At 32.0% G+C, this 18,507-nt stretch overlaps 1 protein-coding gene across 1 annotated transcript; it reads right to left on the bottom strand.

The window, feature by feature from the left end:
- Positions 1–1,533: 1,533 nt before the first annotated feature.
- On the bottom strand, positions 1,534–2,680 carry LOC123891789. Its single transcript, XM_045941677.1, has 2 exons — positions 1,853–2,680; positions 1,534–1,569 (listed from the first exon to the last, which is right to left on the bottom strand). The coding sequence occupies exons 1-2, from the start codon at positions 2,678–2,680 to the stop codon at positions 1,534–1,536; spliced, it is 864 nt and encodes a 287-aa protein (XP_045797633.1).
- Between the last annotated feature and the right edge of the window lie 15,827 nt (positions 2,681–18,507).

Raw genomic sequence — 18,507 nt, 5'->3', positions numbered from 1 at the left:
GTGACGATCCGTCATCAGATATGCTAGGCTTGTGTAAGATTGAAGATGTAATTGTAAACTGAATCTTTGTATAGTATGCAGTTTAGGAGAGGCATTGTTAGAGTATGAGCTGCAGGCATGCTCATTGGCAAGCCAAGCCCGCGTGTGAGCCAACTGCGGCTGCTAGGCCTACGCGCGCGTGGTTGCTTAAGGCACAAGTTAGTTGGATAAGTTGGTTAGTTTGTTGTTGATTGATTGTAACCGTTTTGCAAGAGCTATATAAGGCCTTGCTTATGTCAATGAGAACTTAGTGATTGCATTTACCTTAACAAGAGTTTAGGGTTTTGTTTCGAGACGACGAGTAGAGAAGGAGTTTTGTGAGGCTACGGTTCGTCACTTTTTTTGAATTGAATTGAACAGGAACATCAAATTTCTCGGGTCTAGAACTGAACTCGGTAGCAAAATGTTTGTGAAATTGAAATTTTCGGTTCCAATGAATCAAGCTTCGACAAAGCAGTGTGGATCTTGAGAGCAAAATGTTTGAGAGTAATAATTGCAAAGAGAAAAGCGGGAAAACTGAATTTGAAGTGCGTTTGGTGAATTTTTTGGGATTTAAATTTAAGAGTTTTAGATTTTTTTCAGAATTTTTTTTAAAGCTATTTTATTATTTTAATAGTGTTTGTAATAGATTTTTAAAAAATTCTAAAATAAAATTAAGTGATATAACTAAACTGTTTCTTTGTTAATTTTTTCATTTATTTTGTAAGTCTAAACATTATGCAAGACATGCTCAAGAAGCAAAGAATGCGACATAAGAAAAGAATATCATAATCTATGATTTCGTGGTCACTATAAATAAAATTGAAGTTAAAAAATGTTTCACCTCAACTATTTTGGTCGTCGAAAACTTGTTTTCACCACCATTGATAATATAGTATCTCTTTTAATTCTTATATTCATTCATTCTTCTATTTTTCATAGGGTTTCTAACTTCATGGATGTTAAGAAAATTATGAGTTTGGTCTATTATAATTATGTGGACTTTTTTGTGTGAAAAAAAAAATTAATCAGCCTAGTGGGTAGTAAAACAAATCTCCAATTATTGGCTCAAGGTAATTTATAATAGTTGGAGAATCATATCAAAATTATTTTCCCAATTTATTTTACACCCATTTAAATGGATTATATTGGAACAATTGAGTTGTACACATCAAAAAATGCTTATATCGAAAATTTGGTTTATAAACCAAAATTCAAAATAATTAGGGGAGAACTTATTTATATAATAATTTGTTGGCATGATGCAATAAAATATCTCAACATACATGGTCGAATGTTCCCAAAATATAAGTTAGAAATTATGATTTCATAAGGATCAATCATGTTATTACTTTAGAGGTTTAAAGAATGAAGGTTCAAGTTCATTTTTTCTTTTATGATCATATATTCTACAAGATGTTCGATATCAATGTCAAATGTAGTTCTATGTATGTCTTCCATGCACATACATGTCCTTTTTGACTTTTTCAAAAGTTAAGAGTCTATTATTTTGCATCAAATGTAGTACTTGTACGAAACAATATTGATTGGCTGAGAACAAAAGTGAAGTGCATATGCCAAAGTGAATTATAGGGTAGAAGTCATTTCATGCTTTATTTTTCAAATACAAGTTAGTACAGTATTTTTCAATATTGTTACTTTTTTGGAAAGGAAAAAGTAAATTTTATTCCAATATATATATTCTCCTCCATATATATGCGTTGACTTTAGTTTTTTTTTTTGAACGTTGAGTGACTTGAGTTTTTTTTTGACAAAAAGGTGCTTATAGCATTTCATTAATTAAAATATGTTCAATACAACTTGGAGCATGAACCAAGATCTGGAAACTAGCTGATAATGTGGCCGCCTTAACTAGACAATGGGCAACCTCATTTGCTTGTCTCCGCACAAACTCAACACTAGAGTTTCTATAATAATTATTATAAACAAGATTACAATGATCCATAATAACACCAAATTCAGAGTAATCTTTAACTGAAGAATGGAAGCTATCAACCACTCTCTTTGAATCCAACTCAAAATCAACAGGACCTAGCTGGAGCTCATGTACCCACTTTAGCGCTGACAGAAGACCGAGTGCTTCACCAATGTGTACCTCGCATTTTGGTGTGAACCATTCCGTTTTAGCTAAAACAAAAGCACCATGTTCGTCTCTGATACAAATCCCAATGCCAACTCTGTCAGAGCTCGGCGGGAAGGAAGCATCTATGTTGCATTTCACTCGGCCGATCGTCGGTCTACGCCAAGATCTTACCGCAGAGTCCTGAACAGTCGGGCCTGGCTTGGAAGTGACAATACAGACTGCTTTCCAATCCTGCAACATATTAATAGCACGGGAAAAAACAAAATGTTGAGCATCAATTACATTATTCCAAATCTGATTATTACGTTGCTTCAAAATACGCCACAAAACACAAGCAAATACTGCTGAATCATCTTTCGACAGCTGCTGCAGAATTTGAAAGATAATGACCGGAGCATCATTATTATTAGCTAAAGCATTTGAGACAACTTGAGAAAAACCAACCATATTCCACACATTCTGGCTACTTGGACAGTTAAATAAAAGATGTTCACTATCCTCATTATTACCAACACACAAGGCACATATCTGCGTGACTTGAGTTGTTGTCTTTGACATTGGCTTATTTAATACTAAAGTAATGATGATATATTCTATAGTTTCTAGATATGGTGCTAAGAAGGGGAAGAGAAACATTTGTTGCTCTTCAATTGTGACACAAATTAGTTAAATGCAATGTGGTCCAAGTATCCAACTATGCATATGATCTTTTTTATACAACAAGTGATTTGAATAAGTGGAGGGGTCCCATAATACAAATTTGTGAAAAGCTATGTGTCACAAAGCAATAGTGATTTGAATAATTCCTAGAGCAAACATGTTGCACCAATAATCACATGTAGTAGAGGGATTTAAGAATTTTTTAAAAGTAGTAGATGGATTTTTTTTCCTTCAAATAAAAAATTAACATGTGATTATTATTTATTTTCCACATTTAACGGAATCATGGTGCACTGATGGTAAAGCAACGATTGAGATTTATTTGTCTATTCATGTCTCGTGCCATTCATCATTTTCCTAATGATTATTATTGTTTTTATCATTGAAATGATGACTTATTTAATACTGGCTCGATTAAAACAAAGAAAAATAAATATGTAACTTGTATTGAATTGACGTGGCGTCAATAACGTCAATCATATTTAACAGTAAAGACAAGGCGAGTTATAAATTTTTACTTCTAAATAGTATTATCGACCGTCATTAGAGCTATTAACCAATTCATTTCACTAACTTTTTAGTTCGAATAAAATAGAATTGCTGTTTAGAGCTATTAACCAATTCATTTCGCTAACTTTTCAGTTTGATATCACCAACACAACTTGGAAATGAAATGTTAGATGCCATTAGTTATATTTGGGTAAGTTGATCAAATTGTATCATTTTAGCCAGACCCTCTATAGAAATGTAGACCGAACCGAACTAAGGATGCAGAGACAAGAAAAATAAAGGAAAGGAATTATTAAAATGGGTGTCAATGACCAACAATGAAGAATACGGTGGATGGAAGATATTTGTTCCCACAGCTCAAAATTCAATATCATGATCACATACAAACATTTGAAATTTGATCTTAATTAGAATGAAAAATGAACTATGCAACACAATGTCAATTATTACAGTTATGTTCTAGTTTTTAAGTTTAAGAGTAGAGTATAAGTTTTTATGTTTAAAAGAGTCTATGTTCTAGTTTTTAAGTTTAAGAGTCTAAGTTATTTTTCTATGTTCTAGTTTTTAAGTTTAAGTTTAAAAGTCTAAGCTATTTTGGTTATGTAAAAGGTTATTGAAGTTTCTATGTTTTGATTATGTTTAAAAGGACATGCAAGTGCATGGGAGACTTTTTTTTTTTTTTTTGAATAGCGTGTGACCATTTTTGTGTTTAAACTTTAAACTATAGTAGAAATTTTTTAAATTAATAATATCAGGACCAGAGAAATTTATTAATTTAGAGAGTTATTAATTTATCGATAAATTAATAATTATTAATTTAAAGAGTTTTTAAGTAATTATACTATACATACCAAAAATACAAAAATAGACTTGAACACTCTTCACAACTTTATGATAGAATACAAAAATACAACACCTGAGCTATTGAATGCAATAAGAAAAGTTAGAGATGAGCTCCAAATAGACTTGAACTTTAAGGGAAAACAGACAACTATTGAATCATATTTCAATAGATTGTAATATATTTTTTTTCAGTTTCTATGAATTATTAATTTATGATTTTCTTGGGACCGAAAGGGATCTCCCGAAAAATTATTATCTTATTATTTTATCGAGTTTTTCAATTTTTTACATCGGCCCAAGCAGGAACCGGACAAATTTATTATTTTAGAGAATTTATTAATTTACCGAGTATTAATTTAAAGAGTTTCTACTGAAATAAATATATGTCCTACACAATTCCTGTGCTGTTATTTACTTTGATGAAGGATAGTCATGAATGTTTTGAAGGCAAAAGCTCAATTGGGGGTACATGAACAATTATTGATTAGTCAAAAAAGTGATCAAATAACATACATATTATGTTACTTAGTTGTATCTGTTTAAATTAAAAAATAATTAATTACCACAGCCAAATACATTCTAAATTTATCTTTAATAATATACTTTATAAAATTCATTCACTTTTGTAACAAAAAATATATAATTCATTCATTTAAAAAAATCTTCAAATTTATCAACTAAACAATAAAACTTACGTAAAGAAACTTTAATTACTTTTTTTTTTTTTTCCATGAACAACAAATGGCTAGGAGTGGGAGAGCATATTACAAATGCAAGTTCACATATAGAACAAACATTAAAAACAACCTAGATAATAGACCAATAATACAACGACACGGTTCGTTCACCCTAATATAAAGTATTAAACACTTTTACAAAGGAAAGAATACGAAGTGGAGTGAGTCATATGTGGCAGGGCTAGGCATCGGTTACGTTCCATTCCGTTTCAGGGTCAAACCCTAGAACCGGTCGGACCGATGAGTGATATATGCATAACCATATCGAACCAATTAAATACTCGGTTTGGTCGGTTTATGGTTTCTCGGGTTGACTCGGTTTTGGTTCGGTTCAACGGTTTAGATATTTTTTAAAAATTTTGTTTTTCTCAAAATTTTAATTAAAACTGGCACAGTACAATTGCAGGTTACTTGTATCATTTTTTGTCCAAACGTTTTCCCAATTTATGAGCCTTTAAACTTAGCCATATTGTTAGCCCATTATTTTTAAAAAGTCCGGATAAAAAAGCGGGCTACCAAAATTAGTGTCTGAGCCTGACCCGGTACGGGTAGTCAGGCTTTCGGGTTAGCCCAATTTTTTTTATATTTTTTTTACTTCTAGTGCTCTAACTCATCCGCTATAATTCTCGCGCGTCCTATTTTGTACTCATCCGCTATATATATATATATATATATATATATATATATAATTCTCGCGCGCCGTATTTTTACTCATCCCCTATCTACGAGTTTCTCGCGCACCCTATTATTACTCATCCACTACCTATGAGTTTCTCGCACGTCATATTTTTACTCATCCGCTACCTACAACTTTCTCGCGCGCCCTATTTTTACTCATCTGCTAGTCACTAAAGGGAGATTCACATCCAAAAGTATGTAACATTAATTCTATAGAGAATAAAAAATACTTTCCAATATAACATGAATAATATACCACGGCTAGGCACAACCGACTCAAACCGATTAAAACCGTTCGGCCCAAACCGAAACAGAGCATTTGAGTCGGTTTCTGTGGACCTGTGGGTTGGAATTGTGTAAACCGTAAATATTAAGGCATTAAATGGGTGGTTTTCGGCTCATTGCAAACCGAACTCGAACCATTATTAATTTATTGTTATTATTATTATATTATTAATAATATGTTATGTTACTGAACAAACACTTAAAACCGACGATGCACAACAATTAGACATTCATTACCATATTATATGCAAAAATTTACACCATTACACCAACAATTAAACTCTAATCAGCGTCATTCATTACCATATTATATGCAAATTATTTTCTGTTGACATATCTTCATGAGATTAAAGAAAATACACGGTCGGTGTAATGGTGATATTGCACATACAACCAATTAAAACTCTTTATTTTGACACATCATCATATTATTAGTTGGTGACAACTAGGCTACCCATTACTTAGAGCATTACCAATAAGGGTATCTAAAAGAGTTTCATAAACTAATGACACGGTACATAAACATAAAAATAAACCTGGTGAGAGGATCTATAAAAAGTTTGGTGTTGCCTTTTGTTTTAAAAACCATGTCACCTCAAACTTTGTATTTTAATAAAATAGTGAACTTATTTCATGATTGAATGGAAATCAATTAATTTTTATAACTCGTGAGTTGTTTGAAAATAAAGCATGAAAAGATTTGTAACCAAAAAAGAGCATGAAATGACTTCCACCCAATAATCACATCCACCATAATTTAATTTGTGAGCTTTTGTTTATGCACATCAGTTTGGCATATGCACTTCACACCATTAATTTTTTACCGTCAGATGTAATTGATGGTTTAGATCTGTCAAAATTAAAATAGAGAACATGTATACTTGTGCACAGACAATCCTGTCATACACCTCCTTGGTAGTTGGTATTGTAAGTCTGTAACGTACTTCAACTTTTCTGACGGAAACTACACCAACGCATACCCGCACCACCGACCACCATGACGGCGACCAGCACCGCCGCAGCACCAACGACAACTACCACAACTCGTAAGTAGATGACGGAAGATTCGAAGCTAGTTCAAAGTAGAACTCCAATCTCTTTGGCGTTAACACCGTAAGAAGTATAACTCCAATTTCTCTTGAAGAATCATTCCCCTTCATTTCATCCAATCTAGCAATGGTTTGTTAATTAAAAAAAATGAAATTTCCATCTTCATAATTTATACTGGAATGAAAAGGAAAGCAAAACCTTCAGATCTAAAAGAAAACCTCTCTTTGCATAAATTAATTTCACACATCCTTTCTCCCTCTAAAAGAAAATTACTATATGTTTGTACTATGAAGGAATTAAAAATTGTATATTTCTTTAAAAATTTTATACATTTGAGAGTGGGGGACTCAGATTTTTAACTTAGATGAGGAGGTTTGATTGTGTTTACTTCAAATTTGAGGAAAATTGGAAGTGATTTGAACATGAATTATAAGAGCTTCAAGAAAGAGTCAGGATTGTCCGAAGGCAGCGGAGTTGGGAGACAACGCGGTGGTGAACTTTTTCCCTGGCTGCAATCGTCGGTTTGCTTGATGAAAACAGAAGGGGAGGACAAAAAGGAGTTTGTTCAAATAAAATAAAATAAAATAAAGGAGTTGTGATCTAGTGTAGAGTACCAAATGTGATCTTGATTGATCTAATGGTTCTCATATGTTTTTAAGACTGGCCACCGGTGAGAGATATGTTACACTGACGCACGCTAGCATCCGCCTTTGTTCTCAGCCAATCAATATTGTTTCCTACAAGTAGTACCTTTTTTATGCAAAATAATGGGTGCCGTTTAGCATGCACAAATTGGATAATTTGTGCACAGTGCACAAAAAGTTTTTGGATAATTTGTGCACAGTGTCAGTCAACATCTTTTTGTACCGGTTTTTTTTTTTGAAGAAGGCAAAATGGAATATATTAACACAAACAGTCTCCCCAGCACAAGACGTACCAAGGTAGACTACAAAAGTTTACACTAAAGTCAAGGAAATACAAATACAAGCACAGACAAATCATACAAGGCCCAAACATAACAAAGGACTAGACCACCAGCTATGGTAGTTTGAAACTAACGTGATACTCGTCGGCTTCAACCACCTAAAGGAGAAAAGCTTGATCTTGTCCAACAAAAGATGAGGTGTGTCTGTTGAGCCTTTGAACAAGCGATTTCTCTCTGTCCATATCACCCAAACACAAACTAGCCAAAGAAGCTGTAGAAAGGATCGCCGCGCTCGAGATACACCTGTGGAAACTGTAAACTAGACAAAATGGTCACGTAAAGTAGTAAAAGCCACCGGAGGAATGCCAACCCATGCACAAACTAAGTCCTAAAGAGATCCAGCAATGCTACATGACGAAAATAAATGGTAGGCCGACTCAGCCACTCCACAACCAAAAACACATATATCAGCAGTAGAAGACAAAACACCACGAATGGCCAGATTGGCTCTCGTGGGCAACCTGTCCCGCAATAATCGTCACCAAAGATTATAATGAAAATATAATAATGTTTGCTATTTAAACCCAACTTTCTTGTCCGTATAAAAAGTAATACACACCATACCAAAATATACCTTTTTACCCCTCTTTTCACGTTTTTCATTTACCTTTTTTAATTATTATTAATAAAATAATAATAATAAAATAAATTCTAAATTATTTTTATTTAATTGAGTTTAAAAATAACACATTACACTCTCACACTGTATAAATTGTTTGGGCTAATTTTAAGTCTCATCATATACAATCAGACTCTGAATGTATAGATCGATTGAGTCTCATCGGATCGGATACCTATTTTTTATAAAAGGACCATGAAATTTGACTAAAACTACCGGTTTTGACTAGAGATTTCGAATTGACTTAAATATGAAAACAATCCCCGCAATTATGGCTTGTTTTGATTTTGGTCCGTTTAAAATAAGTTTTTTTTTTACTTTAGTCCTGCAAAATCTCAAAAATTTTAAAAATGTCCTTAAGGTGGATTATTTGCTGACCTACCAAATTGTTGATGATTATGCTATTAGGATTAGGATTATTTGATGATGTGGATATTTACATGTAATTTTCATTTAACTTTTAAATTAAAAATTACATTTTTCATTTTTCAGAAAAACAAAATATCACTTTTTTTACGGGGACTAAATCAAACTATTTTTAAAGGGACCAAAATCAAAACAAGGTATAATTGCAGGACTTGTTCTGGGCCGAGCTTAGACGCTCGGAGAACTAGCCATCGAGCTTGTATAGCCGGAACAACCTCTAATGTGCAGACATATCATGAATGCTCGGGATATCAACGGTTAATTCTCTAGGACCTCTGTAACGTCAAACTCACCGGAATGATGAGCATTAACTGCTCATCAAGGCTCACTAGCCGTTTTACGGCAGCCACTTGATGGCCAATAATGTCATCAAAGGCCTTGGCCCTGCGCTGGGGGCTATATATACGTGAACACATTTCACTTTCAAAGGTACGTATAATCTAGCATAAGAAAACCTTCACTCCACACTTAAACTGACTTGAGCGTCGGAGTGCCTGCAGGTACATAACCCCCCTCCGCTTCAACAGGGGTGATCCAGAACACAAACGCCGGCGCGGTCGCATCTTCTGATCAGACATGATCAGGACTGTTTTCATATTTAAACATTTCGAATTTTATCAATTCAATCATTCAATATCACATAATTAGACTGACAAACAAATGAGAATCAAAATTTTGATAATCGAACTCCGAATGTATAGACCGATTATACTAACAGTCTCATTGGAGACATAGTATTTATGAAAGATTCGTGAAGTTTGACTATTACCGATTTTGATCGAAGATTACAAATTTTATTAATTCGACCGTTCAATATCACCTATTTGGACTCACAAACAAATGAGAATAAATTTTTTGACAATCAGACAATGAATAATATTATAGACCAATTGTAATGACAGTCTCATCAGAAACCTTGTTTTAATGAAAGAGCCATGAAGTTTGCTATCTTGATTGTAGATTTTTAATTTTATCAATCCGACCGTTCAATATCACCTAATTAGACTGACAAACAAATGAAAATGAAAATAAAAATGTTGACGATCAGACTCCAAATTTATAGACCAATTGTAATAATAGTCATATCGAAAACCTAGTTTTAATGAAAGAGTCACGATGTTTGCTAAAACTAGCAATTTTGACTGGACATTTTAAATTTTATCAATTCGACCATTCAATATCACCTAATTAGACTGTCAACAAATGTAAATAAAATTTTTGTGTAACTCATGATTATTTTTTGTGTAAAAACAAAACGTTTTATATATATGGAACACTTTCATACATATTTTTTATGTGAGAGGCAACAACATTTTAGAACACTTTCATACAGATTTTTTTGTGTAACTCAACAACAAACGTTTTCTTTTTTTAAGTAATGGAAGGAAGGATCAATTTACTAAAGTATTTATATTAAACATTTTATACCTAACATTCTTTCATATATAGCAAAATAATATTTTCCCTTCAATAATTCATTTGGGCTCATAAATATATTTGGAACCAAACTTCTTAGCCCAAAACACACAAAAAATAACAAAAATTTATATCATTTTAAATAATGATTCGGTGGGGTCACAATTGTTTTTTGTGTATGACCAATAAGTCATAAAAAAGTAACAAGTAAACAGTTCAAATTAATCTTAACTATTTGAATATTATATATTATATCTAATGGTCCATATTGAAATACATAAACTTGTGCACCCATGCACAAATTCTACAATTTGTGCATGCTAAACCCCACCAAAATAATAGACTCTTAACTTTTGAAAAAGCCAAAAAGACATGTATGTGCATGGAAGACATACATAGAAGCTAAATGAATGATAATAGTGGAGTAGTAGTGGTGCATGACCATTTTTGTGAGATATGAATTTTGAATATGTGGTTTCAGATTAATTGGGTGTTTCTTAAGTTGATTAAGTGTTCATTTTTATAGAAATTGTTTATCCTTGAATTTTATTGCAGGACGACCATATACAACATGTTCACTCATAAGCCTACTAATGACTATTCCTAATCATTGTATAGAACATGTGCACTAAGAATTCATCATATCAACATTGAGTAATGCTATTACTTGTTGGACAAGATACATAACATAAGGGATAGAGACGGTTTGATAGGGGAAAAGATTCTCTCCCGTGAAGTTTTTTTTAAGTGAAATCTCCACCCTTTATTTTTTCATCACTTATAATTTTATTTATTAAAAAATTAAATCAATTGGTTGATGAGCACACTTGAGAGTATCCAGTAAAAAATACACTGGAGACAATCTTCACCCGGTCAGATAGATCATCCAAAATGAGGAATTAAAACAATGAGGAATCACATAAAAATTGTATAAAAAAGTTTTGGAGAAAGTATAAAAAAAAGTAAAAACACATTGGAGAAAGTATAAAAAAAAGTTGATCCACCAAGAGCACCAAAAAGAATCTACGTACATCATTATCTTATGCATTATACATAGTTTACATGACAAATTCTAACATGGACTAGTATTCCATGTGGTCTATGATGGACTATGATTGACAAAAGTTTATGGGTGGTTCGATAAACCAAGATCTCATGGTCATGCAGTAGATCTTACACATTAAATTATTTCTCCTCCCTCCCATCAAAAGTGCTTTTTGTTTTATATGATTTTTTTAACAAATGTTTTTTTATTACGTAAACATTTTTTTAACAGCTTTTATTATTTAAATTTAATGAAATTCATAATTAAAAAATTGGTCAAATAGTCTAATCGCCAGAAATTATATCTTTAAGGTGGATAAGTGGATGACCGGGTTTCGAACCATAATCCCGCATATGTAATGCAATGTTTCTGCCAACTGAGCTATACTCGTGGAATAGAAATTAATAATTTTAACAATTTACTTTTTGCAAAAGCTAACACGTGCCTTTGGGGAATTTGTTAATGTACTTTTTGAAGAAATTTTATATTAAAACTTGTGTACTTTATGATTTTAGAAATCAAAGATTTATATTTTCAAGACAAAATTAATAATTAAAAACAACTTTAACATGTGTTCTTACTTCTTAGAGCATATGTTAGCACGACCTTTTACCTCTTAATAAAAAATTATTGACAAAAACTTAAATAGTTCCCATGAGCATAGTTCAATGACTTAAATGCAGTTTTGGTCCCGATATTTTACTAAATCAGCAATTTTGGTCCTTTATTTTCTTTTCCGCAATTTTGGTCCCCTATTTTTAAAAATTTATATATTTGACTCTTTTATTTTGGCCTTTAATTTTGATGATTTATCACCTCATTAAATGACTTGGCATTCTTATGTGGCTGCCATATAAAATATAATTTTTTTATGTACAAAAAAAAATTATAATTTTTTTTATTTATTTATTTAAATCTAATAGTTTTATTATTTCTTAATATTTTTTTGTCAAGTGGCCTAGTGACTATAAATTCTATCTTAAAGGCGGATAAGTGGAGTACTCGGGTTCGAACTCCGGCTCCTACGTTTATAACGCTATATTCCTACCAACTAGGGATGACAATGTGTAGGGTATGGGTAGGGTACTATAGTACTCATCCCCATACCCGCAATTTAAAAAATACTCGTACACATCCCCATACCCGCGTGGGTAACAAATTTTGTACCTGCCACCATACCATATGGGTACCTAAGTACCCATACCCGTACTTGTTACCCGCATTTTTACTAAAAATAAATCTATCAATTATAAAATATCATATCGTTTTAATATAATTAATTTTTTAAAAAATATTTTAATGTCGACTCATGAAAATTACAAACTAAAATTTGATTAACATCATGTTAAAGTTCATTTCTTTGTTGACATATTCACGTTGTGTTTGTATTAGGTTATAAATAAACATTTTATTAAAAATGTGTAATAATTTAATAATGTTGTATTTTTTTAAGGGGCGAGGTGGGTACTAAGGTACCCGTTCCCGCACCCATACCTGTTCATTTTTTGCGGGTAATTACTCATATCCGTCCTCATACCCAAAATGCGGGTTTTACCCTATCCGTTAGGGGTATTTCTTGCGGGTGTCCACTGAATATGGGTCAAATTGTTATCCCTACTACCAACTGATCTAAACTCACGGCGACTTATTTCTTAAATCTCTAATATACATTACGAGATTGACACGGCTCTCTCGTTCATTCTCAATAGAAATTGTTTATGTGACAATCAATTATTAAATTACAGCTCCTCTAATATTTTTTTTTTTTTTTGTAGAAAATTCAATATTATATTTTTTTTAACATATTTTATTTTTGTATTGGCCCCAAAACCCTTATATGTGGTACGATGATGATTTACTCAAGATTTTCTGTTTTTCTTCAACGGTCTTTCATCGTACCGCGTTGGATCTCATCGTGGGTACGATGGCGCACGCGTTTTGTTATGTTTTTGCCATTTTTTGATGTTTTTTCCACTTTTATTGCTTCTTGACCAAGTAACTTCACTTTTCTAGGTTTTTGCTTGCTTTTGATTTTCGATTGTTACTAAAACTATCTAAAATAGTACTAAAAATCGTTTATAAATGAAAAATATCTATATTTATGTAGCATACAAAATCTGAATATAAATTAAAAATACCAACATCAACAAATTGAAAAAAGAAAGAAAAAAATCATCTCCATTCTTCTTCAACGTTAAAAACCCCAAAATCAAAATCAAGAATAAGCTTTTTCCTTCTTCACCTTAGAAAAATCCCAAAATCAAAATCGGTAACAAGCATTTTACAAATCAACATGAAAGGTAGAAAATCCTGCAAAATAAACAATGTAGGTGATGTAGGAGGGTTTCTTTAGTAATTTATTATTTTAGATAGATTTAGTTTTATTATATTTTAGGTAGATTTCTTATTTTTATATTTCACCTAGATTAGTTATTTTTATATTTTAGGTAGATTTGTTATTTTTATTTAGTTAGGTTTGTTATTTTCTTTTACAATCTTCTAGGAGATTTGTTATTTTTATTTTCCACTCCTATTTAAGCTAAACTATTGTAGCCTTGAAAGGCAACCTTTTGATTTAATAAAAATATAGAGATTTTTCTCAAATTTGGTGGATTCCAAATTACTCCTTATGGTGGATTCCGGAAGTCTAGTGGATTCTAGATTAGTTACTCTTTCTGGTGGATTCCGGAAATCTGGTGGATTCCAGAGCCTTATCTAACAGGTTTGTCACTTGCGAACCTGTGTTTTATTATAGGATTAGCTCTTGCTTTTCCTTCACGCTTCCGTACTGCGTCAGTTGGTATCAGAGCATGTTTCTCCTGTTCTTTTCCTAACATGATCAGCCATGGGAGAATCAATTCCGGTTATTAGGGTTCGCAATAACAACCATATTGTTACGTACATAAAGTCAGAACATACTCGTGGTGAATCTGATTTGGAATACTATGAGCGTAGATATTACAAAAGATTGAAGGATGATTACTACGAGTTTAAAATCTCTGATTCGACATATCGTTGTCCGTTTTGTTACAACAAAGATTACTCGTTGTCCGACCTTTTAAGGCATGCTTACAGAATGGCAGGTAACTCGCGTAAAACGATTAAAGATATTGCTAAACATTCTGTTTTGATAACATATGTTAATTGGTATGTTAATGTTAAATTCGAGGAAGCATTTAGCATCTTCAATAATGCCAATAACAACAATCATGCCAATAATTTTCATCAACGTCACATAGCTAATGAAACCCTAGATGATAACCAATCATCTCTTCCCGAGAAACTTGACGATCCTGCTTATATATCCAAACCGAAAGAAACTGAAGTAGTTGTTGAACAAGATGCTTCGGTTGAAGTTGATCAATCAAAATATGAGAAGGAAAAGATTGATGAACATGATGATTCATAGAAAGAGGATCAAACAGATGTGGAGTCTAAAATGGTAGAAACTACAATCGATGAGGAAGAAGCGCTCAATCTAGAATTGGAGGGTAGTTTCAACGAGAACAACAATGGCATGGATTATGACATCCAAATAGAGGCGATGACAGAAATTGATGAAGAAACAAAGGAGAAAGAATATCGTGTAACAAATTTATCGTCGTCGGCAGCGCAATATGATGCGACCTTAAGGAAAACACAAACAAAGAAACTTATGAACATTTATCGGTACTCTCATGTTATGCATATAAGCGCTACCGCCCTTGTGGAGTTATTAAATGGATTAACAAGCTATTATCTCAAGTTAGAGGAGAAAAATCAAGCTTTTAAAGAAGAAAAGAGTCGGTATGAGGCAAGACTAAAGGAAGAGCAAAAAGTAGCAATCAAGCAAACGAGAAAGAATTTGATAATTAAAGCAAAACCAGTACTAAGTTTCTACTATGATAAACGCATGAGCCAGTATCAAGATGAGAACTCGGGGTCGAGTTCTTTTGAGGTAGAGGAGACTGATGTAGGAGGGTTTCTTTAGTAATTTATTATTTTAGATAGATTTAGTTTTATTATATTTTAGGTAGATTTCTTATTTTTATATTTCACCTAGATTAGTTATTTTTATATTTTAGGTAGATTTGTTATTTTTATTTTCCACTCCTATTTAAGCTAAACTATTGTAGCCTTGAAAGGCAACCTTTTGATTTAATAAAAATATAGAGATTTTTCTCAAATTTGGTGGATTCCAAATTACTCCTTCTGGTGGATTCCGGAAGTCTAGTGGATTCTAGATTAGTTACTCTTTCTGGTGGATTCCGGAAATCTGGTGGATTCCAGAGCCTTATCTAACAGGTTTGTCACTTGCGAACCTGTGTTTTATTATAGGATTAGCGCTTGCTTTTCCTTCACGCTTCCGTACTGCGTCAGTAGGGTAAAAGAGGAGGGTAAGAAACGGTTTTCTTTTTCTCGCAAAAATGGGTTGAAGAACACTGTAGAAGGGAACAAAACTGTAGATCTTAAGTTATTTTCCTTAAATTGACCGCTCCTGTGGGTGCTTTATAGATCTTGGAGTTGGAGAAGTTGTCTTTCATGAATGCGGAGTTGGTATAATATGTATGAAGAATAAATGAAGATGATGTAGGAAGTAGGAACACTATTTTAGTAGATGAGCCAAGGAGGATGATGATGATAGTTGAAGTTGTTTCTGGATTTTTTATTATCTACATTTTTTTATTTTTCTATTATTTTATAACAAATTTTTACAATTTAATTATTATTAAATTTATATTAAGTATTATAATGAGATAAAAAATTAAAGTAATGACATGGAAAAACTTTTAGTTCCATCACATCGTGTTAGTCTAGTGCCACATCGTTAAAATTAACGAGGACTTGAAAATTAGGAAGTTTTTACGGTATATATAAAAAATTTCAATATAACGATACATTAGATCAAATAATTAATAAATTAACGATTATTTTATAAATTAAAAAGCTATCTGTCGATTATTAATTTGTCATATGTACTGTTGACTTTTAAAAAAGAGGATTAAAAGATTAAAAATCTTAAACTATGGGCACCAAAAATGTATTTAAGCTTACATTTAAATTTCGACAATCTAACAATTTCATCTCAACTAATTGCACTAACTGTGACTTAAGAAACCCGATTCCTAAGAAAAAATCATGAAGTTTCAAATGATTCTACCAGCGTTGACAAAAGAATTATAATTTTCTCAATCCTACCTATTTAGACTAACAATCATTCATGAATTCAAATTCCAACAATCTAACGATTCAATATCAACTAGTCGGAGTAATCGTGACTTAAGAAACTTAGGTTCTGTGAAATAATTATGAAGCCTCAATTGATTTTTAATGATTGTGACTAAGGAATTTTAACGTCAATAGAGACATAACAATTGAATTCAAAAAATTACCATTCGAGCAAAATGTGCATGAGTTGCATAAATATGACATAGTTTTGCAGGGTCACTTATTAGTAGCGTATGAAACTTAATGTTTTTTTTTTTAAAAAAATATATTAAATTATCTCTTATAGGTTAAACATAACAATGTATAAATTAGATTTCAAAAAAAAAAAAATGTTAACCAGTGTCTCTGAAATACTCTTTAAGAATCTTAAATAGTAAATATTTATTAAAATATATAAAATCAATGCATTAAAAATTAAAATGTTTAATTTTTTAAAATATGCATCGAGAAAGGTCATTAACAAAACCCTTAAATGGTTTAAGAGCCATGCTAAACATTGTCCCATGATCATGGTTAAAATGAATAAAATTACAAAAAACATTATTTTCTTTGAGGCTAAATTGGATAATTTGATCAATCGTTAGTTGGTTCAATGGTGATTGACGCTGAACTTGATAGGGAGGACCACTGTTCGATCCTCCGTAACTGCGATCGGGAGGGGGCTGAAACCACTTGATGTCATAACTGAGTCTCGAACCAGATTAAACTGGTGGTGAAAGTCCAAAAAAAAAAAAAAATTGGATAATTGGTCCTTAACTTATTTATTTGTTTCATATTTGTTCCTTAATGAGCGGTATGTTGAACGAAAAACATGTCAATAGTCAATTTCTAACATTGACTTTTTTTGAGAAAAACTAACGAAAGTGACCAATATGAAACTAATAAATAAGTTAAAAGATCAATTTGTAACGATAATCAGTTAAAGGACCAATATGAAGCTAATGAATAAGTTAAGAGACAAATTGTCCAATTTAGCCTTTTTAAAATTACAAGACATTGAAAACTCAAGTTCGATTCCTAGTGACAATAAATTTTTGCTTAGACTTTACATACTTAGCGGCCGAACCCTGAATTATCGAAATCCCCTTTCCCTAAGAACTAGAGAGTTGATAAAAAAAAATTACAAAATATTAAATGTACTATTTTCAAGATTATATTATCATTTTTATTTCCTCGATTATGCCTCGAGTCGCTTTTTAGTATTTTCATAATTCAATTATAATGTCCATGATTTAATTATGTTAGATAGAGAAGAGTTGTCTTGTCAAAAGAAAAAACGGAGAGAAATAGAAAAAAGAATTGTATGTTGAAGGTATCACATAAGACCATAAGACATGAACTTATCCGACCCTTAAAATTATTAATCCATCATGGGACCATATGTCTAACTGGTCCATATTAGCATCCGCCTAGTTTACATATGCATAATGCAATTGAGCTGTACCACATTTGCTTTTAACTTTGTGTCACAATTGCAAAGACAGCAAATGTTTTTCTTCCCCTTCTTAGTACTAAATCTAGAAACTAGAATATCATTACTATTACTTTAGTATTAAATAAGTCAATATAGAAAATAGTTGGTCCGTATACAATGACAACAACTCAAGTCCACAATATTCAAATCATTGTTGCTTGACACATAAAGTTTCACAAATTTGTACTATGGGACCCCTCCACTTATTCAAACATTTCTAAGCACTCAAAGAGTAGCACACAACCTTGCTTAAACACTTGAGTTGGGTGTCTAGGCCATACATGCATGCATGTGGTAGCTTTGTGCTTAATTTCACATGAGAGTAGATGTATGTATGTAGTAATTTAATTAGTAAAATAGTACTCAAAGACATTTTTGGTTTCACATTGATCCCTTAAAGAAAAAAATGATCGAATAGGTCCCTTAAAGAAAAAAAATGTTCGAATAAG

The sequence above is a fragment of the Trifolium pratense genome, linkage group LG6 (genome assembly GCF_020283565.1).
Source record: "Trifolium pratense cultivar HEN17-A07 linkage group LG6, ARS_RC_1.1, whole genome shotgun sequence".
Classification (NCBI taxonomy): Eukaryota; Viridiplantae; Streptophyta; class Magnoliopsida; order Fabales; family Fabaceae; genus Trifolium; species Trifolium pratense.
The sequence above is the reverse complement of the archived record's forward strand: the minus strand, read 5'-3'. Positions and strand labels throughout refer to the sequence as shown.